We start from the raw sequence: 27,305 nt of genomic DNA on the forward strand, positions 1-27,305 counted from the left end.
TCTATCTATCTATCTATCTATCTATCTATCTATCTATCTATCTATCTATCTCAATTGTATGCTGCCAAAAAGGGACCCAAGATAAAAACACTTTTAGAACTTTACAATAAAAATTTAAACACAGTTAAAATCATCTCATTAAAAACAGTATAAAATTACATTACGGTTGAGTTAGTGGAATCTTGGCCTGTGGCATTTACCCAGAAGAGGGAAGGGGAGCACCATAACCAACAGGAAAGTGAGGAAGAGATGGTTGTCATGTAGTGCCAAACATCCTTGGGACTGGCCTTGTGGCTTGAATAAAAAGGAATGTCTTCAGTTTGGGGCTGCGAGGGTGGGAGCATTTGAGATCTACATTACCTCCTCAGAGGCCAGGACAATCTCAAGCCTGTGTTAGTTCTCATCCTTTAAAATCAGATGTTGCTCTGTGCTCCAGGAGGGTTTTTTTTTAATAGTGCTAGCCAGAGACATCTAGCTGTAGTGCTGTTTTCCATATGTTTAGTGTGTCTTTAAGTCATTTCTGACTTAAGGCAACCCTAAGGAAAACCTATCATGGTTTTCTGGGACTATGTGATTTGCCTAAGGTCATCCAGTGGGTTTCCATAGCTGAGCTGGGGAATCAAGCCCTGATCTCCAGAGTTGCAGTCCAATGCTCAAACCACTACACCACACTGGCTCTTAGTTTTCCATATATGACTAATACAAGGATGTCTACAGAATCAGTCAGCAGTTTGTACACCAGCAGATTCAGAGAGCTTTCTCTGCTTCCACAGCCCCTGTGGGACCTTAGGGTGTTTTTACTCATCAGCACTTTTTGAACTGACCTAGTATTCCAAATAAAGCAACATCTCTCAGTTGTACACTCTGTACAAGGGGGGCTGAGGGTCTAAGGTTACCGTATGGTTGTGGAAAGGGCAATTTCAGCAGGTGTTGCTTTTTAGCTGGTTGTGAGTCAAGCAACACCTGCTAAAATCTCCTCTTCTACACAATCATTAAAAGTAAACGTTTTCAATCTGGCAAGCTCTATGGTGGTGTATACGATCTACAGTGGTCCATTAGTCACTGGTTAGGTTTGCTGTATGGTTTGGCACAGCTCCCATGTTGATGATGGACACTCATTACACTAAATTGGTCCCCTGACCCTTGGAATGCCCTCTATTTAGAATGAGCCCCACACTATCAATGTCCTCTTTCAGAGAGGATTTTCATTCCTAAAGTTCCATGGGGATGAAGATTTATTACTACTCAATCAATGTAAACATGCCCCTTGGGACTATGAAAGCATAGAAGCTATAAGCTTGCAATGACATTGTGTATTACACAAATGGATGTGTACAGTGAAGCTTAGGTACTGCAAAGACCACTGCAGAGAAGAGGGCAACTTTGTTTTACCTGAGCAGATTGCACTTCAGCAGAGATCTCTAAGTGGGAAATCTGACCATGCATCCTTTGTCAGTAAAACATGTGCCCAAGTGTAGCCTTTGACTTTCCTCTTTAGACATGAATTACAACCACTGATTTATATAGGTGAAAGTACAGTAGATTCTCCTAGTGCTGATACGTGCTCAAGCTAAGCAGGCCTAGGTCTGTTCCATGCCTGGATGGGAGATCACATGAAAAGTACCCATTTAACATCATCTTCAAGTTCCATTAGGAAAGAAATAAGATATATAAATGTAACACACACATATATGTAAGGGTTAACACTCTGGGACACCACTGGGTTAAGGTAAACTAACTGTAGTAATTTCATCTATTGAAGAATTAATCTGCTCCTGTCTCCCTCAGCTCATCCTAAATTCCGTTTCACACTATGCAGTTATGGCACTTAGATAGCATTTTAACTACCATGGCTGAGTCTTATGGAATTTTGTGTGCATAAATAAATATATAAATTATGCATGCATACTTACTAGCATATAAATAATAGAAGTTGAAGTTGTAGCTGTACATGGTTTTTTCAGTTTCAGCCTTCTCTGCTTGAATATCACATAATCCCACGTCTCATTTACAACATTTGTTAATAATAATAATAATAAATAATAATAATAAAATTTGTATTTATATCCCGCTCCTTCCCACGATCAGGGCGGCTTACAACATAGATTAAAAACAATGGTGCCATAAACAATATAAAAAGATACAAATACACAAGGCAAACCATACAATCAATAAAAACAGTCAATAAAACTAACAGAATTAAAAGCCCCTTAGCCCAACCTCTTGGCCACGGAAGAGGAGGGAGGCCCACAGGATTTTATTCGGGGAATGCCTGTTGGAACAGGAAGGTTTTCAGGTCCTTCCTGAATTGGGCCAGGGTGGTAGTCGAGCGGAGCTCAGTGGGCAGCGCATTCCAAAGGGCTGGGGCAGCAGTGGAAAATGTCCTCCGTGTAGTGGAGGATAATCTAGCCCCAGGCACCTTCAGTAATTGCTGCCCAGACGTTCTGAGGGTGCGAGGCGGAATGTATGGGAAGAAGCGGTCCTTTAGGTATCCTGGGCCCAAGCCATTGTTGCTGTGTGACTTTTCTTGACAAGCTTTGTTCAGAGAGAGTCTGCCTTTCTCTTCCTCTGAGGCTGAGAGAATGGTCTCCAGGTCATAGTCCAATGCTCAAACCAGTATACCGCACTGCAAAGTATCACATTTGCCTAGTTTTAAAGTTGGTATGTTTCAAGCACTATCTTCTAAATATATGCCCTCTGAAAAGTATATTTTTTTCTTAATTTTCAATTTTTTCCCTCCACCAGATCATTTACTAGAACTGAAGAAAACAGAAAACTGAACTACATTGGAAGTTAATGGTCTTGCCTGGTCTGAAAATGCTACAAATATTCTGTTCTTAGAATATCATGATTTCTGGAATCCACCACAAAAATAAAGCTATGCATGCTGTTATTTTGTTCATTCTTTTTTTAAATAGATGATTGATTCCCTACATAGACTAATATTTAAATATCTACAATATTTAACAGCTAAATCTCAAGAACGTAAGAAAATTACGATATTGTCACATGTTAGCAATAGACTGCACTTTTTCTGGCTGCACAGTTAGCCTTGTCTTGTTCTCTCCTTGGAGGCTTCAGACTAGATTTCCAAGGACCAGTTTCATTTGGAGGAAAAGAACACTGGATTCTATCAGTTTGATTACAAGTATCTGCAATGCTTTGAAATGATGATTTAAGTAAACATGCATAACATATTAACATCTCATGAAATATGGAGAACTATTTCCAAATGAAAATTAAGAAGGGTATGAAATTCATGCCTCCAGATATATGGATGTATGTAGAACATGGCAACATTACCAATTTTGGGGTTTAAATTCCCAGACTCTCTAGCCATCATGGCCAGCTACTAACCATACTTGCTGAGGGATTCTGAGTGTCCCAGTCCAAAAAAGTAAATTACCCAAGTTCTCCATATGTATGGTGAAGGTTTATGCCCTGCTTTTCAATCAAATTACTCTCAAGGTGGCTTACAAACGACAGGTAGCAACCAAAAAACCCACAGTACAATAGTCTGTCTTGTACAGCCACATACAGATATTTGTTGTGTACCTTCAAATTATTTTTGACTTATGGCAACCCTAAAGGTGACTCTATCACAGGATTTTCTGGGGACGAGATTGTGTGACTCACCCAAGGTCAGCCAGTGGGTTTCCATGGCCAAGCAAAAAATCAGACTCCTATCTCCAGAGTCCAAGTCCTATGCGCACACAACTACACCTTGGGATTTGGAGCGAAACCTTCTTTGTGACAGGGGAGAGCCCAACAAGTTCCTAGTTCATTTTCTAATCCATGTACAGGGCCACATATTCTTATGCCGGTGTCTTTCCTGGGAAGCAGAGGGTGTGAACGCCCAATGGTTTTGGGTGCCCTGATCACTGTCAAAAGACAAATAGCCTTATCACACTACACTGTTATAGCACTATACTCTACTTTCATTGCCATGGCAACAGCCTGTGGAATTCTGGGATTTGTAGTTTATTTGAAGGCCAAAAGCTCTTAGCTGAGAATTCTAAATGACCCTCTCTCAACTGCAAATCCCAGGATTCCATAGGATGTTGCCAGGGCAATTAAAGTGGAGTCAAAGTGCTATAACAGTAGTGTGAAAAGGCTCAAAATTTGCTTCCTTTCTGCTCTCCAGTCCTACAGTAAGTAAAAGCTGGAGACAAAGATTCTTTCTCACACAGGAATTTATATTGTACAGGTGGAATCTCCATTATCTGGAGTTCCAGAATCCAAAGTTATCCACATAGGAGGCTGAGCTAGTAACACCTTTGCTTGCTGATGGTTCAAAGTACACAAACTTTGTTTCATGCACAAAGTTATTTAAAATATTGAGTATAAAACTACCTCCAGGCTACAAGTATAAGATGTATAAAAACATAAATGAACTTCATGTTTGGACTTGGATCTTATCTCCAAAAATATGTCGTTATGTATATGCATAGAAGGTCAAGTTAAACCAAAGGCCTTACTTTCCACAGCCAGGTGGCTTCTAAATATGAATTGGGATGTGAACACAATACCTACCATGGTGTTGTGGTAAATTTTGAAATGCCAGTGCTCAACCTGAAAATTCCCAGAGCCATTTCTCCCACTCTCAGGACAGTCCAAATAGACAGGCAAGCAGTATTAAAATCAACTAACCAGACCTAGCAATTGTCACTTCCACAAGAAAGTAGAACAGAACTTTTGTAAATATAATGGGATGTACAGTGTGCCCTTGCTTTACGTGGGGGATCTGTTCCAGACCCCTCCACATAATGCAAATATGTGGAGGGGTCTGGAAATAATGGGGCTTGTGCATGACGTGCGGCGTGGCACACACACCAGGAGCCCATATATGACGCAGGTGCACTGTAGTTACTTGTTCAAGCTAAAGCTAAAGCTAAAGGTTTCCCCTTTACATGCATGCCAAATTGTAATCAACTTGTTCAAGACTAAACCCCAAATAATTTGCATTACAACAGGGACAGCTCACAACAATTAATCATTGGTGGGGAAAAAATCAATTTTCCCTGCTAAGAGGTCTCTGGCTAAGATAGGATAGAATAGGGCAGTGATGACGAACCTATGGCACGCGTGCCAGAGGTGGCACTCAGAGTCCTCTCTGTGGGCACACATGCTGTCACCCCAGCACAGAGTTTGCCAGAGTTTCTTACTAGAAAGCCAGAGGGATGTGGCACTTTGCAATAAATAAGTGGGGTCTGGGTTGCAGTTTGGGCACTCAGTCTGTAAAAGGTTCATCATCACTGGAATAGGGGGACTTGAGGATGGCAGCCACTGATTGTTTGAAACAATTAGAAACCCTAATTGTTTCTGCTAATCAAAATGTCCTGGCACCTCTGCATAAATGTTTTTTTTTCTTTTGCTGCACAGCTACTGTGGCTCCTGGAACAGTGATGTATTTGTTTATTTCAGAAAGTTGCACCAGTACACAATTACTATAATCACCAAGAAACAGCTGAGAACTATCAAAGCTACCAATGTAAATCTTCATGTAGCATGAATTCAGTAGCTGGCCTCTACCAAGTTAATTTTGTGCAATCTCAGCTGTCCATTTTATATGAGAACATAACCAGCCTACCTTGCAGGGTTGTGTAGGGGTCACTTGTGTAAGATACATATCATATGCTGAACACTTGAATATCATGCACAATAGCTGCTTTTAAGAGAAAACACCACTAAGCACTGGTCTCTGTAAGGGCTATAATGTAATACACATTAAGTCACCCTTATCCAAAATTCTTTGAATCTGAAGTGTTTTGAATTTTGGATTTATTTATTTATTTGGGATTTTGGAAAACCTGTATTTGCCTATATGTGCATAATGAGATATGTTCGAGATGGGACACAAGTCTAAACATTAAATTCATTTTATGTTTCATAAACACCTTACACACACAGCCTGGAGGTAATTGTATACATTTTTAAAAATAATTTTGTGCATGTAAGAAAGTTTGTATAACCATCAACAAGCAAAGGTGTCACCGTCTCGGCAACCCATGAAAAAAGTTTCATTTTTTGGAATATTTTCGACTTTGCAATTCTAGATAAGGAAGAGTCAGCATGTATACTGGTTAATCCAGCTTGTGGGTATTATGTATTCACAGTATGGAAAATGATTTCTTGGCACAAAATATCTTGAGCATATCGGCCTACGTTAATTTTGGTCTGGCTCAAGCAACGCATTTGTTTCCCCTTTCTGTCTCCTACAAAATAGAGATGGGAAATCCTTGGCCCTCCAGATATTTTGGTCAATCTTTTACCATTGTGGTACAATTGGCTGAGCTGACTGCAGCATCTGCAAGTCAGTGTACAAGTACAAAACATCTGGATGTTCAAAGTTTCTCCACTCCGGGTTTAAAGGAAACCCCACTTACCCAGCATTCAGCTGAAGAGGCAAACACACCCACCAATGATTAAGCGGATGCCAAGACTGGTGACAGCTGACACTCACTCTTTTCTCTAAACTTCCTTCCACCGAGGGTTCAAAAAAAAAAAAAGAAAGAAAAGAGTGAAAATTAAACCACAACTTGATGCTGAAAAGAGAAATTGCACAACAAGACACAGCTATGGCAGAAGGCAAGACAGGAGGTGCTGGGCTGTTTGCAAAACGGGTCCAGAAACAATTCAGCCGAGCTCAAGAGAAGGTATTGGTGACAAGACATTTCTTTTAAATTGATCAGTCTTTTTATTCTGGTTGTGGGAAGGACAGGCATACAGTCTGTTCTTTCACGTCTCCAAAAAGAAAAAGAAAAAAGGTCCCACCAAGATGAAAGGCTGGGTAAAGTTAGAAGGGAAGGTGACACATTTTCCTCTCTTGTCTGGTTTGCTCCCATCTTATTCACATGGTCCCCACCCCTGAGCTTAAAAGGTAGATTTTCTTCCAGCCAACCAACATATATGACATAGTGAGTCCAACTTACATTTGTAATTATGGCATGCATACGCAAGGGCAGAGGGAAATGTTTTTGTTAACATGATTACTATTAAAGAGGGAAACCTTGTACAACTCTTCCAAGGAATCAAACTACTTGATTAAGTTATTCCTTGATTCCCCAGAACTCTGGGAACTGTCATTCTGTGAAGGATGATGGAATTCTGTTATACATTTGCCCAGGACTTTTTTGGTAGGAGGCAAACTAAGTGCTTAAAAGTTTGAAGCATTGCCAAGGGAGATGTCATAGGAAGGATGCCTTTCTCAAAAGAAATGAAAAAATTGGGGGGGGGAGGGGGAGGACAAACCAGAGAGAGAGGGAGATCCTGCTAACTGTGAAACCTTTTACAGGCAGAAAACATAAATTACCCTGACAGTTTACAATTGATTACATTATGTGTTCATTTGCTTCTTCTCATCACAGTTTTTCAACACTGACCACTTGTAGTGGAATGTGGTAGCCATTAAATGTTTGTTGTTGGAGTGGGACATGGTAGTTTGGCCTGCGGTGTTTGATCTGTGATACTTCCTTCACAGATGCAGATCACTACTTTTAACATATTTTGTTGTGTGTTGTATGTGCCTTCAAGTTGTCTGTTGACCTATGGCGACCCCATGAATTCCATAGTGGGTTTTTTTTAAGCAAAGAATATTCAGAAGTTTTTTGCCAGTTCCTTCATCTGAGATCTAGCCTACAGCACCTGGTATTTGTTGTCAGTCTCCCATCCAAGTACTAACCAGGGCCGACCCTACTTAGCTTCCAAGATCAGATGCAATCTGGTGCCTTTAACGTATATTTGATGCTGGTTGTACATATTTACAAAAAGTTAATCACTATTGTGCTTAACAGTTGGCCACACATCCTCTTAACCCCCCAAAAGGAGTGATGAATACTTGGCCCTTCCAATGTTTTGGACTCTAGCTCCCACAATCCTTTTACATTGGCCAGGCTAGGTGGGGTGAATGGGAGCTGTAAACAAAAGGGGTTACTGTCTACAGTTTTAACTACTCTCCACCCTCTCCCAGTGATTCTACTTTGGGGGCTGGACCCAGGAATCTCACAGTTGGTGAGCTGTAGAAAAGAACAACAAATCTTTCCTAAAGGAGAAGGTCAGCTAAGAGGAAGAAATGATAAAAGTGGAAGGTTTGGAACTCAGAACATGTCACTGTGTCAAAAATATCAGTCAAAGGTTTTAATTTTACTACCCATTCAAGTTTTCTTACAGCCACCAGGTGACAGTTAAGGAGACTTTGCATGCAAAGGAAATCTGTCTTCATATGGCCAGCATGTTATTTGAAAGACAACCAAGTACAAAACAGCAGCACTCATTTGGCTCTGTTAAACAAGGAGGTGCTGAATGAAAAGGAGAAGGATAAGTAGCAAGTTTGTGTCTTTCATTACTGTTACATTGCATGGGCTTGTAAAAACGATGAGCATAACTATACAAAACTTGGAGAAAATGACTTTTTAGAATACCTCAGGGACTTGTAGCCCCTAAAGGTAACTAGACATTATACAAAAAATCTAAGCATGTCTCTCCCAGTTTCAGATTATTAAAATTATTAAAAGCCAGCTGCATCAGGAGTGGAGGAATCTGACATACCCTCCCACATTTTGCAGTTAAAAAGGGTGATATGTGTGGCTGAGCAACATCAGAGAGTGGCCACAAAATATAGATAGAGTGCCAGGCCACAAAAGGGCAAGAGTATAAACGAAGAAAAACACACAAAGCTACTGTTTTAAGCAGACAAATACTGGAATTTATGTACTCAATTCAGGTGCTAAAATTTACTCCAGAATTTATATACAAAAGGCTGCAAAAATTGCCGTGGACAACTGAATGCATTTGCATTTTGAACTCAGTTTGGAGCAATTGAAATAAACCAAGAATGAAGAGTCATCTTATAATTACTGGTGAGGTTCTAGATTAAATCCCTTGTTGAAATAGCCCCACTGGCTGCTGATCCATTTCTAGGCAGAATTCAAAGTGCTAGTACAGTGATGGTGAACCTTTTAGAAACCGAATGTCCACACTTATCAAGTCACTATAGATATAACAACATTTAGGCAGGCATTCCCTGAGACCTGGAAATTATTTCAAGGGTTCCTCCAAGATAAAAAGGTTGAGAAAGGCTGCTAGAGACCCTATCCAGAACCTGGCTAACCTTCTCAGACATCCAGAGGAGCTCTGTATTCATTTGTACTTTTAAGCATTATTTTGATGACCTATCCATACTGTTAGCTGCCTTGTACATTGTAATGGGAATGTTAGAGCAAAAATATTTATAAATGTATAACTTTGAGTAGTTATTCTGAATTAATACTGGAGTTAGGGCTGCATATATCTCAGGGTTATCCCTACAGTTTCAAGGCCTGGGATGCTCTTGATCAGGGCTGTCATTAGAGATTATCACATGGAGTTCAAAACATCATTTTCCCATAATTTTCCCATCATAATCACGCAATTACATGGAAGATTATCACACAATGTCGCATTGATCCAGTACCTATCCCGTTAACAATGTGTGATGATTCCATAAGTTTCTATTAATGCTTTGTTCCATTAATAGCCTGTTGATAGCACGAATGGCATGCCACCACTTGACCATAAGTCTCCCAATTTTCATCTGTGAAATGTTGGAAACTTTGCAAAAGAAGGGACTGTTGTTCCCACTGACTGCTGAAGCTATAAGCTAAGGCAAACTTAAATTCAAAAACTTCTTGACAGATATTTGTGTTTCCTGAAACCATCTTTCATTCTCTCTGCATAGTGTTTTTCTGCCTACACCTACAGAGTGAGGTTGTGGGAAACTGCAGAAAGCTACCATTTATTCTCAGCCACAAAAGAAGGTGACATTTATTTTAGAGCTCGAACAAATGCTGTATAGGTTTGCCAGGTTGCACAAGTGTGTGGAACAGGCAAGAGAAACTGGAAACCTCATCTCCCTCTGCATGAGAAAACATAATGCTACAAGTCAGGGCTGCAGGCTTTAGTGTCAACTTGGTTGCAGGGCAAAGTGAGGCAAGTGCCTCTGAGGAGCAATAAGAAAAGGCAATAAATTGTTCTTTATCAGTTTTATTCTTCTTTTTCCTATAAATTATTTACTTCCACAAATATAGATAGAGGTACTCTTAGTATTTTCTGCCTGAGATGGCAAAATAACCTGGTTGGTCTTGTACATTGAGAGCAGCACTGTTTCCTGTTTAACCTCAGGCAGGTAAATGTTTTGTGTGTGTGTGTCTTGAGTAAATAAGGCCTTTTGCTATATAACTTACATACCTTTCCAATGAAATACAGATATCATTTCCATGATGTATCACGGAAGCAAAATTGATATGCCAAAAAGGAATTACAATTGTGGTACCTTTGGCAGGTGGAAAGCCCTATTTAGTACAGTGGGCCCTTGTTATACGCTGGGTTTTGGTTCCAAGATCCCCCGTGTATAACAAAATCCGTGTATGCTCAAGTCCCATTAAATATAATGACATAGCAAAATGGTGCCCCTTATAAAAAATGGAAAATCAAGGTCAATTTATACTCTTTCTGAACACTTTCAAACTGTGTATGCTTGAATCCGTGTATAAAAAATTCGTGTATAAGAAGGGCTGACTGTATATGGGAAACACTTGGTCCTGGTCTTTTAAGCTTTAACCGCCCTCAGTATCTTGCAGCTCTACTAGCATGAAATGTACCATCTAGGAATTTAAGATCAACAGGCAAAGGATTATTGGCAGCACATCCGGTTCTATCAAAGCTGCAAGCCTTTTAGGATCTGGCTCCCCATTTGTGGAACAGTCTTTCTTTCCACCTGAGGTGGCTGAGATTTTATTTTTAGTATATTAGTATATCATTTTAGTATTTTTAGTACTTTTGTATATTATAGTGTTGTGCTTTATTGTTTCGTTCTTGATTATATATGTCTGATGTTCCTCCCTTTGATGAAAAGGGCATTATAAATAAACGTTGTTACCCCTTAGAAATTGCCCTTAGAAACACTGCCCTTCATCCTGCCCATTTTTGAGTTGGGACAGGGGAACATGAGAAAAAAATGAGGCCTTTTCAATGGTAATGTTGAGGTTTGGGTACTTCCTGTCAGTGACTATAAAACCACAGAAGGTACAGTTTTTAGCTTCCTCGTGTAACTAATGTGTTTTTCTTGAAAACAATCAAAACCACTCTGAAAACAACAGCAGCACCCAGAAGCACCTTAAAAATGAACAAATTTCTTTGGCTTCTCCCCCTTCCTTTTAGGACTTTGTTGCTATTAACTGATGCCAAGTTGAAGAGACCTCTAAGACACCCTGCTGTTAACAGCCCTGTTCAGTTTCCGCAAACTCAAAGCTGTGGCTTCCATGATTGAGTCTATCTGCTTGTAATATTTTCTTCCTCTTTTCCGACTGTCCTCACATTTACCAAGCATTTTTGTCATTTCTAATGAGTCATGTCAACTCATAATATTTTCAAAGTACAGCACGCCTGCTCCATACGCGGTTGTGCCATACGCGGCTTCCCATTTACGCGGACTTGATCCCAACTATTATTGTAGAGCTGGTCACTGGAATCAAAGTAGTTGGTACTTTAGGGAGAAGTGAACACATACTTCTGGAATTCATGATTATGGGACAGGCCAAAGGAGAGTACAGTCGGTCCTCCTTATCCATGAATTTTTTATCGATGGATTCAAGCATCCAAGGCTTGAAAATATTCCAAAAAAGTATAAATTCCAAATAGCAAAGCTTGATTTTCCATTTTATATAAGGGACACCATTTTGCTCTGCCATTATATTTAATGGGACTTGAGCATCCACGGATTTTGTTATCCACGGGGGATCTTGGAACCAAACCACAGCGCATAACAAGTTCCACTGTACAGTTAAACATGAACCATGGATTTCAGGAAAGCTGATTTTATTAATTTCAAGGAAATACTGGGCAGAATCCCATGGCTAGAGATGCTAAAGACAACATACATCCAGCATGGGTGGGATTTCATGAAGAAGGAACTGCCAACCATAAAAAAAAAATCCATGAAAAAGAAGAATGGGAAGTATCTGAAAAAGCCAATGTGGCTACACAGTAAACTCAAGGAGGAATTAAAAAAAAAAAGAGCATGTATGAAGAATGGAGGGAAGAATTAATCACCAAGGAAGAATACAGATGAATACCCCTAACTTGCAGAAATAGTGTAAAGAAAGCCAAAGCGAGCTGAAAATGAGCTGAGACTGGCTAAGCAAGCAAAGACCAACCAAAAATGTTCCCCCCTCTAAATATTCTTGAAGCAAGAGAATGATGAAGAAAATGGTGGTAGGACTCCTGCTCGGCAAGGATAATAAAATGTGAAGCGTTCACAATGAAAAGGAGGACTGTTCAGTACCTATTTTGTTTAAGTCCCCCCCCCCCAAATCAAACCACACACACAGTGTGCTTCCATGCATCAGAAGAGACCTTGACAAGGAATCCAGGCTGCAAATCAAGATTGACAAGGAGTTAGTCATCATGAGTTCAGATCTGTAGGGCCAGATGAATTGCATCCAAGGGTACTGAAGGAACTTGCTGACATAATTGCATAACCACTTGCCATTATTTTTGAGAAATCTTGGAGAATGAGTGAGATGCCAGAGGACTAGAGACAATCAAACTGGAGGGAAAGTCATGTAGATCTCCAAAAAACAAGAAAACAACAACAGCAACAACAAGTAAAGACAGGAACAAAACCAGGATTTTTTTGGTTTTACTAGTCTGTGTAGAAGACCCCCCACCCCAAAGAAAAGGAAGTCCCAGATTTTGTTCCTGTTCTTTCTGACTTTATTTTGGAGATCTATACCCATTTTCTGTCAACTCCTGGTACAGTAAACTTCTTTACTAGCTCCTCAGTTTGGTTTATTTTAACCAATTATAAAATAGCAGAACAGGAACAAAACCTGGGACTTTTCAGTCGGTCCCAAGGATAGGCATATATGATTTTTTCTTACTTAGGTCTCAATTATTTTTTTTCTCACACTGAAAGTATTTTAAAATAACCTTTCCACTCCCTTCAGATAAACTCCACTGTTACTATATCCATATTTTAAGTGGTGTGCTGAGAAAATGTGGCTTATACCAGCCCTTCAAAGTAGCCCTATGCTGTGGGAAGTTAATTCTTGTTACTGTGTGCCTTCAAGTTATTTCCAACTTATGGTGACCTGAAGATGAACCTATCATGGGGATTTCTTAGCAAGATTTGTTCAGAGGTTTGCCAATGACTTCTTCTGAAGCTGAGAGAATGTGACTTGTCCAAGATCATCCAGTGGGTTTCTTGGTAGAGATGGGAATCGAACCTTGGTCTCCAGAGTCACAGTCCAACACTCAAAGCACTATGCTATATTGAAATTAGTGTCCTATGTCAAACCCTGTGTTTCCAGATGGGATGAATTTTTGTAGACGAATTCCGATGCTACAAAGTTGATTGTAGACACTGAAGGAAAAGCTGAAGGAAATCCATTTATGGGGAAACGATGCAAGTTTTTAGTTATGTTACTCTTACTGAGAACACCAGATAGGTTAGCAAGAAAAGACGGAAACCACAAAAGGGGATGTGCTTGAAGGCAGGGCATATAACTAGCAAGGGGTGTTGACATGGCAAAAAGGCAGGTTCCTTCTTTGTTAAGGTAGCTGCTTAAAAAACCCCAAACAAACCAACCAGAAGTAATACACAAGATTCCCTCCCCTTTCTCAGATTCAGGTTTGAAAAGCTAGGAACGGCTAGCTAAGTCAACAGATGCCAAGGGATTCCTGTGTGTTGTTCTACACTTCCTTTTCAGTCTGAGGGTTCAGTGATTCTCAAAGTGGGCAGTGCAAAGGTCCAGGGGTGCAATAAGCGGAAAGGGGGCATTGGGGGGAGCATTCAGTCAGTACTAGTGTGTGGGAAAGACAAGGGGAACTAGCAGCCTTTTAGGACCATGGAAGGGATGAGGGTTGCATGAAACCTCCTTTCATGGTCCCTTAAAAACATAACATAGCCTCACTGATCATAGTGTGGTGGTATGTCCTGCTCTTTATCTGTCTGCCCAAGCTCCTTCCCAGTGCTGCATTTTTCACTGGTGGTGGCAGTGGCAGTTGGATGCAGGACATTGCTTATTTGGCTTGATGCAGCACCGTTCGGGGACTGATTGACTGACCGGAGCAAGGAGTTAAAACACATGGCAGGGGGCATGGGGGTGTGGGATGTGGAGAAACAGTGGCAAAAAGTAGCTTTCAAATTTGGGATCCTGCTTAAGCTTTGTGAGCTTTGCCGAGACCTGGCTGGCAAGTTGGAGAGCTAATCTGCTTCTCCTGTTTTCTTTCATCGAACAGGTTGAGAGAGGATATAGCAGAAAAAGCAATGTTTGTGTGCCTGGGGGGAGGGGGGGGACACCTGAAGCTGTGTGGGGAAGACATGTCTCTGGTGAGGGACAGGAATATCTGGGATCAATTCTTGGAAAGAGTCCTTCACTTTGGAGCACCTCCTGTAGTTAAAATCTCCCCTTCCCTGTACAGGCCAGTCTACAATTCAGGGCACGTGGCTTCTGTAAAACTCCTATACACACCCATGCTGCACCCCTCTTTGCCCCAGTAAAGAAGGATTGAGAGTCCTTCCTTGCCAGGGAGAAGCTTCTCCCTTTGCACCTGGTAGCTTTCATAATATGTGAATGTAAGCTTTTGTGTTGAGCACAAAAATACACAACAATAGTGTTAGGAAGGATCAAATTAGGGGAATTTTAATTAGCTCAAATTTAGACAAGAGGTGTCCTAACAACACACGCACAGGATTGTGTCCCTATGTGTATACCAGAGGTCGCCTAGTCCACCCCCAAGAGAAAGAGACTTTAATACCAATGAGGTGTAATTGAACTATAAACATTTATTAAAGTCACAAAGTAAAAGGGCGCGCGCGCGCACACACACACACACACATTCAAGGCTATAGCAGGGGAGGGGTGAGTTCGGGGAATAAAGGATGAGAAAGAGAGGCACCGCTGGGGAATACTACCTTAGAGGTCTTCTCCAGGAAGTCAGATGCAGCTTGGATGGATGGTGATTCACGGCTGTGGGAGTGGGAAAAGAGTGTGGCCACGGAGGCTTGAGAGCTGAGTTCCGGTGGGCAAAGACTAACTTGCGGCCCGATAGCAGTGAGAGCTGAGTTTAGCTTAGCTTAGCTTAGCTTAACTCAGTGATTTCAGTGAAGCACAAGGCTCAGGGGAACTCAGGCTCAAACAACTTAATGCTCAAAAGCCCGAAGAAGGGCTGAAAACTCAGGGTATTTATAGGGCCAAACGTATCCCAAGGCTATGGGACCTCGCTAGACAAAGGCGCTGATTGCCGGGGCATTGTTAAGCCAAAAGCAAGCAATAGTTACATAATGCATGAGGTCTGGACACCTTTCAGAGAGGCAGCTACCTTGATGGCTGAGCTGTTAAGCTGATCACTGGCTCATTAAGGAGGAAGCCACAGTTATTGTCTTCCTTGGGCTAGCTGATGTGAATCTGATTTTGCAACTCCCAAACTTCCTATGGAAGATTTTAATTCCATCTTTTTCTGAGGCTCTGCCTGGGTCAGGTGAGCTTCCTAGGTGGTCTCCTCGCTCTTAGGTAAATGGCGGGTCCTCTGTGGGGTCAGTCAGGGGTCAATAGCACAGACCGCATGTGCCCAAAATGTTATATAAAACCACATTTGGTAACAATAGGAACAGAAATTTAGCTTATTACAGCCTTTATGGTGTCAATAATTATTTAAAACAATCTTTAACACATTATATATAGGTTCACATATAGCTGCACTATATACGTACTTAGGTTTATTGTTATTTTTAGTGTTTTTTGAGTTGGGTTCCAGGATTTATCCCTTCTTTGCAGCATTTGTAAGTACAATATGGGGTTGTTTGTGGATTATAGACCACCCCAGTGATTAATGTTTTTGCATTATTTCCCTACAACCTCCCCCCATCATCCTATTGACTGTTGGTCTGCTAGCAAGTATTGGCGCAGCTCCATTTGATTTATCAGTGTCAGATGAAAAAGCCCACCTGATACTAAAAAGCATCATCATCATCATCATCATCATCATCTTCACACTTTCTGCCTGGAAGTAGGATGGCCAGCTTTTCAGCTAGCCTCTGCAGCTGTGCCAACAATTTGGTCTGCAGCAATTTGCTGATGATATTTATCTAGAGTCTGTGAAAGTTTCTCATGCCAATTCCTTCTGATCTAACCACTGCTGTAAACAAAGCTATAAAGGCCAGCTGAAAAATGAGCAGACATTGGAAGCGTCCTTAAAATTAATGATCAACCAGCTTATTTTAGGGCTGTTCCTTACCTCCTGCTGTGTGGAACTTGCCAGCTGGAGCTCGTTTCAGAACCAATGGAAGCCAACAGGACACTTGGCTCATGAATTCCAGCTTCTCTTGTTGCTATTTGAAGCTCAGGAACCCTGGCAAAGAAACGCTGGCAGCCTTAGGACTCTACTGGGAAGGGACTGAAGATTAAGCTGTGACGTTCTATAAATGACTGGCAATTTCAGCTGGGGACAATTGTCAAATGTTGCTGCACTGTACCAGACCCAGTTCTCCCCTGATATTACATCAGTTCTGTGATAAGAACAGCAGAAGTCTTGTCAACCTGTAATTTGTTTACAACAGAGATGAGTGTAACATGGTCCTGCGGCCACACACACACACCTCCCAAGGCTATTCAAGGAATTATTTCCAGTTAAGAGAGGAAGGAACATCTTTTAAGAAGGCAGACCCTTTATATGTTTTCCCAGCATTCCTGGATGTGCAGTCAGATGATAGGATTGACATCTCTGGGTCATGTGTGGCCCACCTCACCCCACCTGATTAAGATCATCTGGATAGATTTCCCTCATGAGATAGTAGACTTATTCAGGTGATCTAAGCACCCTTACAATGAAGGAAACTGAAACAGTGCACTGCATATGAGCTCTTGCCCTTTGTTACCCACAAATTGGAGGGTGACAGTCTACAGAAGCAACCTACTTTGCTCCTCTACCCTCCCTAGATTGTTAAGAACTTTCCCTTAGAATGGAGTGCATTTTGAGTCTTCTTTATCCAAAATTCTTGGGAACAGAAGCATTTTGGATTTCAGATTTTTTTCCAGATTTTTGAATATTTGCATATACATAATGAGGTATCTTGGGGATGGGACCCTAATTTAAATATAAAATGCATTTATGTATATACCAGTGGTTCCCACACTTTGTTTCCCCACGTGTTTTGAACTTTAACTCCCATAAGCACCAGCCAGATTGGCCAACAGCCATGAATTGTGGGAGTCGAACCCTAAAATACCTGGAGGACCAATGTTTGGGACTCACTGTTATAGCCTGAAGGTAATTTTATATACAGTGCACCCACACCATATGTGGGCACACTATATACGGCTTTCAGTTTACGCTGAAGCCACGCAACAAAAGGGAAAATGATGCCGGTGCTTGCAATGCACACATATGGTCACAGTGCGAGCATGAGCCCCATTATAGCCAATGGGGCTCGAGCATGCACACTTTTTTGCTTTAGGGGGGGGGGGGGGGGGGCAGAACGGATCCCACACATAAGGTAATGGCCCACTGTACAATATCTTTAATAATTTTGTGCATGAAACAAAGTTGGTGTACATTGAACCATCAGAAATCATGTGTCACTGTCTCAGCCACTCATGTGGACAATTTTGGAATATTTCAGATTTCAGAATTCTAGATAATACAGACTACTGGCATCACTAGGGTGTGTGCATACTGCACTGGGTGACACCCAGAAGATAGGTGACAACCGGTTGGGTCCTCTTCCCCCCTTCAGTGCAGGAGGAGTGCACATGTGCCCTTGTTAGCTGCTCCATTCCTGGGGTTGCTTTGAGGGGAGAAAGCCCGGGGATGGGGGAGAAGAAGGGGCTCACATGCACCCTTCTTGCACCAAGTGACACCACAGTTAGTGATGTCACTGATGGAGACTCAACCTGTACTTGATTAAGGCATCTTCAGGGTTCCATCTTGTAGGACAGCCTAAACACATTTGTCAGTCTTTCCTTTCTGCGAACCTCCCTGCCCTACAGACATGAATGACAACATGGGAGATGGGCAGACATGCAGGTGTGCCCCCACCTTTCCTCACTGGGAGACTTGACTTAAGGGGGCTTACTGGGTGAAACAGAATGCGACCTTTGTTTCAATGCACTCGGTCTGATGCCCCTGAAGGCTATTATGTTCAGATTCTGAAACTAAAAGTTTTAATCTATTCACTTTATATTTATGAAGGCATGTTCAAATGCTATTTTGTCTATATTTGTCCATTTTTCTGTCTCCATAGGTTTTGCAGAAATTGGGGAAAACTGTGGAAACAAAAGATGAACAGTTTGAACAAAGTGCATACAACTTCCAGCAGCAGCAGGTTGTTTCTCATAGAACGAGTGGGGGGGGGGTATGGAAATTTGGGAATGATGTTTTTTCTAGCAGAAATGGAATCATTTCTCACCTAAATGTTGACCTAGGATTTTGCAGCCCACTTTAGACAAATTAAGTTGGTTAGACATGAAAGATTGTGGTATACCCACATCTAAGAACTTGTTGAATACTGAATTTGTTATTATAAAACATATTCTGCCCACTGCATTGCATTTTATTAGATCTCAGAAGTACCTTACCAGCAGGAAGGAAAAAACATGCTAAAGGAATTATTGAAATGGAGACGTTATCACTTGTTCAAATGACAACAGCTAATAAGTTGAAAGAACATGTGAGCAGAGAACATGTAACTTCAAGAATCGCCTACCTTTTGGCAGAACTAGCATTCATTTGCTTCGCATTAAAATGCTTTAAGAGATGGTGAGAGAGGAGTGAAGTTCAGTGGGAGGTGAAAGGAGAGGCCCCAGTATTTTTAAAAATTAAAATTTCAAAATTCAAATTTTTATTTTGTTAAGAAATGAAAATTATTTTTAAAATTATTTTTTAAAAAAATTAAAACATCACATTTTAAACAACTCTTCACTATGTATATGTAAATACATTTAAGTTGTGCATATGATATTGTAAATTGAAGCTATCGTTTTAATTTTGCTAGTTGTTTATGTCACAACTGTTAGCATTACACTCAGTGATATATGGGAATTACGGTTTATGAGTAACATTAGTGCAAAAAAGCATTGCTAAGGATACTGTAAGGTGTGAAATGGGAGGAGGTCAATGTGGGCATGACATGATGAGTTACTGTACTGGGTGATGTCAACCCTAGTGACGGCACTGGTAAGAGAGACTGCAAGATTGTGCTGGCTAGACTTACTATTGCCATTTCCCCTGCTGCTGACATATCTATGTATCTATTGCTGTATGGTTTTCAAGCTCTTCTATATGATGGAGACTGTGACTGGCCAGGGAACCCTTTTTTAACTATGAGCTGTGCATCTCTATATCTGTATGTATGTAGACAGAACCCCTCCACAGGCCAGCGGAACATGTGGACAGCAAACTGTGGCTTTTGGGATAGGGCTAGCCCACATGAAACTGTCACTTCTTTATACCTGCTCTTCATATATGTGAAAAGGGATGTTTAATCTCTTGGAATATATGGAAGGAAGCAGGCAGAAAAGACACAGTCTCCTGACAAGCATGTTACATAGGGTTTGGGATTTGTTAATAGTTTAGAGCTTGGAAAAGTGATTTTGGGGACTAAAACTCCTGGAATCCCCTCCCTTTCTGGAGAATGTGGTCCTAAAAACTAACTACTTCAAGCCCTGAGTTATTTACTAGTACTTAATTGTTACCCAAATAAAAAGGAAAGGCAGCATTTTGTACAGAGAGTTTCAACAGTGAGGGATTCTGGGTCCTGTGTTTGTGAGTGTAATAGGGGTGCTAGTTTCATCCTGGTATTGTTTGTTTTTCTTTCCAGCCTTGCTTAGAACATCCAAGGCATGTTCTCCCCAGATAGATAGATAGATAGATAGATAGATAGATAGATTTTGAGGGGTACCGTGCTAGACCTTTTTATGACATTGATGCACTCAGAAACTGCACACACATCCCCTCACCATCTACATATTTGACTGGTGGGTGAAGGAGTTCTGTGGGCAGGGAGTCCCTGGCCCCATAAGCATCCACTTTCCATGGGGAGAGGGGGTTGGATGGATACAGTTGTTTCACTCGCCAGCTCTGGTGGTGGTGATGGGGAAAGATATAATTTCTGAACATATGTACCAGCCCTAGTTTGCTTGGCTTGGCAACTGCTTCACCCCCTCTTCTCAACATGGGGGTATGAGGTAGGAGTGAGAGAGTCAACTCAGTCCCGTAATGAAATTGCTGAAAACAATTTGCCAAAGTGAAAAGTTGACACATCTGACCCTATTGTTTTTTGCCTTCTTTATTTTTCATTTTTCCAGGTTGAAGGTCACAAGCTCTATAAGGAACTTAAGGTTTTCCTCAATGCTGTCAAAGGTATTTTGGTTAGACTACAATTCCCATGTATTCTTAAAATAATCCCCCTGCCCCCAGAAATGTTTTTTTAAAGATTGTTAGATGTTATGGTTTTTGAAATTTTTTTTAATTAAATAACATTCTCTGAGCAACAGTGGCTGACAATTAAGACATCATGCTTAATGGCATCATCGGACTCATCCCTGTGAAGTAGGTTATTTTGAGAGGTGGTGACTAACTCAGCGTCACCCATACCTTCCAACTTTTCAGAGATGTAAACCGGGAGATGTGTGCAAAACAATATCAGTGTGGTTGAGATGGCAAAAATTATTAATGAGGAAAAATACACAAGCTGGAGAAGGTGCAGCAGTTTGCTTTTGCCTAAGACTACTGGAAAGGGAAGATTCCACCTTATCCTTTCCTTTCTCCCCATTGCTGAGTTAACTGAGTGCAAACTACTGTTGCACTTTGAACTCAGTTTTCAGCAACTGAAGTGAGCTGAGGACAAAGAGAGAAAGCAGAAGGAGAGAAAAACTATTTTTAGATGCAGCTGAAAAAGTGGGAAGACAGAAAAATAATCAAGAGTGACCCTGCCAAATCTGGACTGTTGGAAACTATGTTTTGGAGGGTATATGTTACCAAGGAATTCCAACACTGAAAGGGGAATGTGGGTCATGGTTGTCTTAGGTTCAGTCCTACTGTATTCTGATCACACCCCAGGGGAGCTCTTTCATCACAGTTTAGGCACATCTCTCATTTCAGTTAGGGGATGGAGGACTTTGTGACAGCAAAGATGGAAGCTAGGGTATGGAATTATTGCTTCCAATCTTCTTCAGTTAAGAGAAAGCATTCTTGAAGAAAGAATTGGGGATGGAAGAAGAAAAGTCTTCTACATATGGCAACCTCACCAAGAATTAGAAAGGGAGGAAGAGAAAGAACCATGGAAGAATGTGAATTCGAGCCTGAGAATGTGTGTCTTGAGACCAGAAAGCAGCAGCACAGGCAATAAAAAGTGATAATATTAAAAGAAATCCAGAGTGGCTGTGTTTGACTTTGCAATCACCTTGTGGCACATAGTCTCTTGAACATACCCATTTCTTCACTTTCAGTACCTAGGAGGTAGAAAAATGCATATTCATCCCTTGGTAGAGCCCTGCAATTTCACAGTATAATTATTTATTTCCCAATTTATTTCCATTTTAATAATAACCAAAAAGAAGTATACTATCATCATCAAATTGCTTCCAAGAAGGAAGGGTCCAATATCTTGGTTCAAAACATAGGTGGGAACTGTTTTCCTCCAGATGTTTTTGGACTACAGCTCCATTTGTCTCTTTTGATGCCTGCACTGGATAGAGCTGATAACAGTTGAAGTCTAATAAGGGAAGGATACAGTTGCTCACCCTGGTTTAAAATAACCACAAAGGCAGGTACTGTTTAAACAAGGACCTTAACTTATGAAGTGGCCATCTTGCCCGAAGACTACAGATTGCATTGAGCTCCAGTCATTGACTCACTGAGGATGTTGATTTGTTGCCATTCATGTTGACTACCAGAATATCACTTTTACCATGTTGCCTATTACAGTGATGCACGAAAGCTCAAAGAAAGTGTCTGAAACTCTACAAGAAATTTACAGTGAGGACTGGGAAGGGTATGAAGACTTGAGAGCTATAGTGCAGGTGAGTGTCACATATCTCTGTTATTGCTGTTAACAAGGGCATTTGGGGCATTTATACAGCACCTCATATAGGTCTGAACGATTTTCATAAGAATCTTATAAGGTTGTCGAGTATTGTCAGTTTGCCATCTCCATGTGCAGGTGGGACTGAGATTATAGTGGTAAAATTTGAGCCACAGCCTTCCTCAGCTCCCAGGATTTCATTTTCCTTAAGTCATCCCACTGAACCACTTTTGCATTTAAACTGTTGTTCTCTCTTCTTTGGTCATTGCACTTCTGGGAAGCAGAATTACATAAGCATTCCTACAGTAATACTTCTGCAATACTTTATTAGATAAAAGGATTGCTTAACAGAGCTATGCTAACTGAAGTATATAGCCTATTACAGTGTGTCGGGGGGGGGGGGGGGGATGCAAAGTGAAGGCACTATCCACCAGTAAAAAATTCCATTTCCCCAATGAAAATTTTCTTCAGTTTCCAAATGTCTAATATTACAGTACATTAAAACTTCAGCTGAATATTTAGAAATGCATATTAACCATCGCAAAGAAAAGAGGCAGGTGAAGTGTTGCAAACACAGCAAAAAATAAGAGTTCTAGGGGTAAATGATTTTCAGTGTCTCATTTTCTACAATGCTAGAAACTGGGGGATTGCAGGAAAATTTCATTAGAGGGCAGACTTCTTAGTGGGGGACAATATCTCCCCCCCCCCCCCCCCCCCGTGGCTAACTGCACTCCTGATCTATTATAAGAAGTAAAACTAACATGCTGGAAGACCCATAAGTCTGATTTTCCAGCATTTTCTCCTCCTTTTAAAAAAACACAAGGACTACAGTTTTGATTGGAGTATCAGTAACATGGTGTATGTGTGTGAAATGATGTGCAGCCTTTTATCTTGTAACTCTTTCCCCCACACATCCCAACCTGATATTAAATCTGCTGGGGCAAGTATGCAGGCACAATGCTGGTTACTGTTAATCCATCCCCTCTTCTTTATCTCCAGTCAAGAAGGAATGATACACCTTGAAAATGTACTCCTAAAATGCTGAGGCTCTATGGAAGAAGGGGTGACTCCAGGGACAGAAGGGGAGCCAAAGCATTGTGTGTGGCCATGGACTTTTGCATGTGCATGTATCATTTGAGCACTGATTTGGAAAATCTCTGTGTTTTTAATCTGCAGAGCAATGACCTTGTATGGGAAGACTATGAGGAGAAACTGGCTGACCAGGCAGTCAGGACCATGGAGAATTACTTGACTCAGTTCAGTGATATTAAGGTATGCATTTTCAGGCTCCACAGCACAGTGTCCAATATCCAGTGGAATGTGGTGCACTGAGAAGTTCAGTTTTTCATTTGGAATGTTCTCATGTAAAGAATTCTCTTCCTTCTTGATCTTAATAGTTTTAACCTTTAAAAATATTCACAAATTAATCTCTTTGCTGTAGCCTTCCTCATATGTGTGTCTTTCTTGATCTTCCCTTTTTTTTTACAGTGCATGTGCAGGAATGGGACAAAGGGACACTTGTTTCTCCCTCTCCCCCCAAGAATCCTCAGTGTGCTTATATTAATACGCATAGGGAGACATCCTTGACTTTCAGATGGTTCTGTTTGATGTATTGCATCTAATTTCACCTTTGGTGTGCACTACTTCTTCATAGGAAAGAATAGCTAAGAGGGGACGGAAACTTGTGGATTATGATAGCAGTAGGCATCACTTGGAAGCCCTCCAGAATGCCAAGAAGAAGGATGAAGCTAAAATTGCAAAGGTATGAAAGCTACCTAGATCAAGAATCAGTTTTCATAAAACCAGAGATGTTATTCCTATCACTAATCTGATCACCCTTATGTTCCAACTTCTCATGTCACCTTGACCTACAGTCAAGTGATCTGCCAGTCTTAGGAACTAAATGGAAGGGAGTTGGATAGCCCTTGAGGTCTCTTCCAGCTCTATAATTCTATGATTTTATGGCTCAAAGCAGATGGGCAGCAAGGAGTGGCCTTGGTCTACGTTCAGGCTGTGCACATGGCCTGCTCTCAAAGTAGGCCACTGTTGGGATTCTAGAGCTGGAAGCCAACAGGAGTGGATTAAATTCACTCTTTTGTGGCAGCTTCCGGCACTTTGGGGCTGTGCACCATCTGAACACTATTCCCCTGAAGCAACCAGAAGCTGCTTCTTTTGGCTCGTCTGTTTTGGGCCTAAATTTCTAATCCTGATTGAGAATTACCTAAAATCTTGTGGGGAGATTCTGATAAATTTATTGAAATTTAGAGTTGCTCAATATGTGAAGAGGCAATAAGTGATTATATATTCAAGGTACATGAGAAGCAGAGGCCCCAACCCTTTTTGCTTCCTATATAACATCACATATAGGTTCATGGTGGAACATGTATGTGCTGTGTTTCCCATGCCTACCAGCTTAGTTGTGTGTAGACAGTTATGGAAAGAAGGCAGTCTTTCCTCAATTGGGGAAAAGTGTAAATTGGCACAAATTACAATCTGGCCCTGCCCACGGTTGGAATGTAGTTCCTGAAACATCTCCAAACTTGTCCTCACTCCTGCTATATCCCTATCATACTACCTTCTTCGATTCCACCTTCCAATCCTACTTCATCTTTCTTCCCTATATCAATGTTGTTAAAAGATAAAACATATTCATCTATTCTATTTAGTCATTTAACACCATTCTCGTGCTGAAGCTGAAGTCCTTCCAAACTGTCTGCAGTACAGCTGTGAAAGTTTGCTTATTCCCTTGCTTAAATCTAAGGCAGTCTTAATGGATTAGAAAACACGGAGATCTGTGGTAACTCTAGAAATTCAGGCATGGCCAAGTGTGATGCAGGCAAGGGGGCATTTTTCATCGCTGTACCCTTTAGCATGACCAGAAGTGGTGTCATGCCTCTTCTGGGTTCATTTTTGGTAGATTTTTGAAGACTTTTTTTAAAGTTTGTGTGATGTGATAGACTTGGGAAATGGAGCAAGTAGTTTTGACTCCCTTTGAGCATGGGGTGATCACTTTGAGTTTCATCTGGGAACTTTGGGGGCTTCAGGGACTGCATTTAGGAGACTAGTGAGCCTCATGCAGTCTGTAGATTGCACTTTCCCCAACCCTGTTCTAGTGTTATTTGACCAGGTTATGAATGTCAGACAGCACCCCCTTTCAGAGTTGATAGTGCTGAACTTGGTCAGAAGTGGGCACAGTGCAGATCAGACTGCAGTTTGAAAAAGACACATTGGGCCTTACAGGGACCACAACCTTAAAGGGACCACAGGGGAAATTTTGCCAAGTACCTCTTCCAGTCTGTTTTAGGTCCAGAGAGACTTTTTTTCTTTTTCAAAATTAGAAGCAAATTATAGACATCTTCAGGTTTAAACACTAAACAAACAGAGGCCCTCATGGGAGGATGTGTCAAAAGGCTGGAAAAGAGACTGCTAGGGCTTTTTCAATCAATTTGTTTTAATTTGGTAGAGGGGACTGTGGGAGGTCACCCTATGCCCTTCAACTATTCTGATATCGCAGAGGCAACCTCTACTTCATTTCACTTTTTCAGCTGCTTTTAAAATGTCCCCATTTCTGTCTCCTCCACATGCTTTTCTTCTTTGTCTTCATCTTTACTTCAGGTGTTACAAAGCAGGAGGGAGAAGAGAGGATGGGTAAAATATTGCTATTTCCAGTGGTCTCAGGCAAAAGCAAGCTGCTGCAACCTCTCCTAGCTTGTCTGGTCTGTCCTCATTAGTAACTTTTGGCATCTGAACCATATTTTGATGTTGCATGGACACATGTGTCCTGGGTTTTCTCTGTGGAACAAAGACATTAGATTGCATGATCTTGCCCATCATTGAACAAATAATCTGACCTATAAGTAATCAGTTTCTAAACATCAATTTAGAAATAGCCATCTGTAACTGAACTAGGTTGTGAATTCTAACATTTTCCTCTGAGACAAGTGGACATGGTTGGAGAGAGTATCCCAAATCCAGAGGGAGCATGACAAAATAACTCCCTTTCCCCATTCTTTTCCCTCCCCAATTTCTACCTGTTTTGTTAGTCCCATGGGGGGAAAGGAAGGAAGGAGACGACAATAAATTAGCAAAGAAGCAACAACATGCAGTTCAGAAAAGCAAATGGAGAAAGGTAGCCAGTGGCTCCTGCTGTCTCTGTGTAGCCTGTGAAAGGTAACAAAATGTAAGCCAAGCTATGCAAAATGGCTACATGGCTCCCAGAAAAGTGGAGGAGAATCTGTTCTAGAGCTTTCTCCATCCATTGTTCATCTGTGTGTCTTCCTTAAAGGCTAATTTCCCCTATCATTTTCCCTTCCTATGCTGGAAAGGGAAGAAAGCACGAACAATTATCTCCTTGAATAAAGGTAAGCATAGATAAATGACAGATGGATAGTTACTTTTTTATTATAACTCCCAAAATCCTTCAGCCAGGGGATTGTGGGATTGTAGTCCAAAAATTCACTTACCCAAGCTCTGGGAGAAAGGAAGCCAGAGGCTTTACTCTTCCATCCACTTTTCTCTTCCTGTGTCTCAAAGGAACCTTCCAAATTCTCTACCGTCAAACCTGAGCTTACTTCTGTTAACCTGAATATCTCCACATATGAAGAGTATACAGTGTGTCAACAATCTGAGTTCAGCACGACTGTCCCTGGAAAATGCCTGCTTAAACCTCCGATTTGCCCTGTGTGATAAGGTCCAGGGTCTTTTTACCTTGGCTGAATTGTTCATGCTTTTATTCCACCATGTGCCTCTAAACAACTCTTGGGTCTTACTGCAGGCTGAAGAGGAGTTCTACAAAGCTCAAGCTGTATTTGAGGAGCTTAACAAAGAGCTACGAGAGGAGCTGCCGGTCATTTACAACAGGTAACCTGGCTCCAGATCAAGCTGCTAATGCAAAACATCGCAAGGCAGACTGGAGATTCTAAGAAGCAAGGCTGTGACCAGAAATCAAATATTTCTATAAAATAGCAAAGAGATTTGGGGGGCTGGACACTTGCGAGTGATGAGCCAAGCCTAAGCTAAGGCAGAAAGGTTTTTAAAAAGAAGCATACTAAACTACAGATTAAAAATTATTTCAAAACCAAGAGCAGACCTCATATCAAGATAGACAGTGGAGACTTTGAGAAGTCAAGGCACAACCTTGCACCACAGGAAACAATAGAAGAAGGCAGTCATTTAATGTGTATGGAGTGGCTTTCTATCATTGCTAGGTCATTAAAGTGAGCACTCTCACATCAAGGGTTGAGGT

General features: G+C 41.1%; 2 protein-coding genes across 2 annotated transcripts in view; both read left to right on the forward strand.

The window, feature by feature from the left end:
• CELA1 (chymotrypsin like elastase 1) overlaps positions 1 to 2,867 on the forward strand; it is a 13,582-nt gene extending 10,715 nt beyond the window's left edge. Inside the window, exon 8 of the mRNA XM_042452526.1 lies at positions 2,746 to 2,867. Coding sequence (XP_042308460.1) covers positions 2,746 to 2,757 — 12 coding nt within the window. The 3' untranslated portion in view covers positions 2,758 to 2,867. The remainder of the gene's footprint in view (positions 1 to 2,745) is intronic.
• Positions 2,868 to 6,457: 3,590 nt separating this feature from the next.
• Positions 6,458 to 27,305, forward strand: part of BIN2 (bridging integrator 2) — a 40,433-nt gene continuing 19,585 nt past the window's right edge. Inside the window, exons 1-7 of the mRNA XM_042455635.1 lie at positions 6,458 to 6,656; positions 18,281 to 18,361; positions 20,343 to 20,397; positions 21,964 to 22,058; positions 23,237 to 23,332; positions 23,715 to 23,822; positions 26,835 to 26,920. Coding sequence (XP_042311569.1) covers positions 6,543 to 6,656; positions 18,281 to 18,361; positions 20,343 to 20,397; positions 21,964 to 22,058; positions 23,237 to 23,332; positions 23,715 to 23,822; positions 26,835 to 26,920 — 635 coding nt within the window. The 5' untranslated portion in view covers positions 6,458 to 6,542. The remainder of the gene's footprint in view (positions 6,657 to 18,280; positions 18,362 to 20,342; positions 20,398 to 21,963; positions 22,059 to 23,236; positions 23,333 to 23,714; positions 23,823 to 26,834; positions 26,921 to 27,305) is intronic.

The sequence above is a fragment of the Sceloporus undulatus genome, chromosome 2 (genome assembly GCF_019175285.1).
Source record: "Sceloporus undulatus isolate JIND9_A2432 ecotype Alabama chromosome 2, SceUnd_v1.1, whole genome shotgun sequence".
Taxonomy (NCBI): domain Eukaryota; kingdom Metazoa; phylum Chordata; class Lepidosauria; order Squamata; family Phrynosomatidae; genus Sceloporus; species Sceloporus undulatus.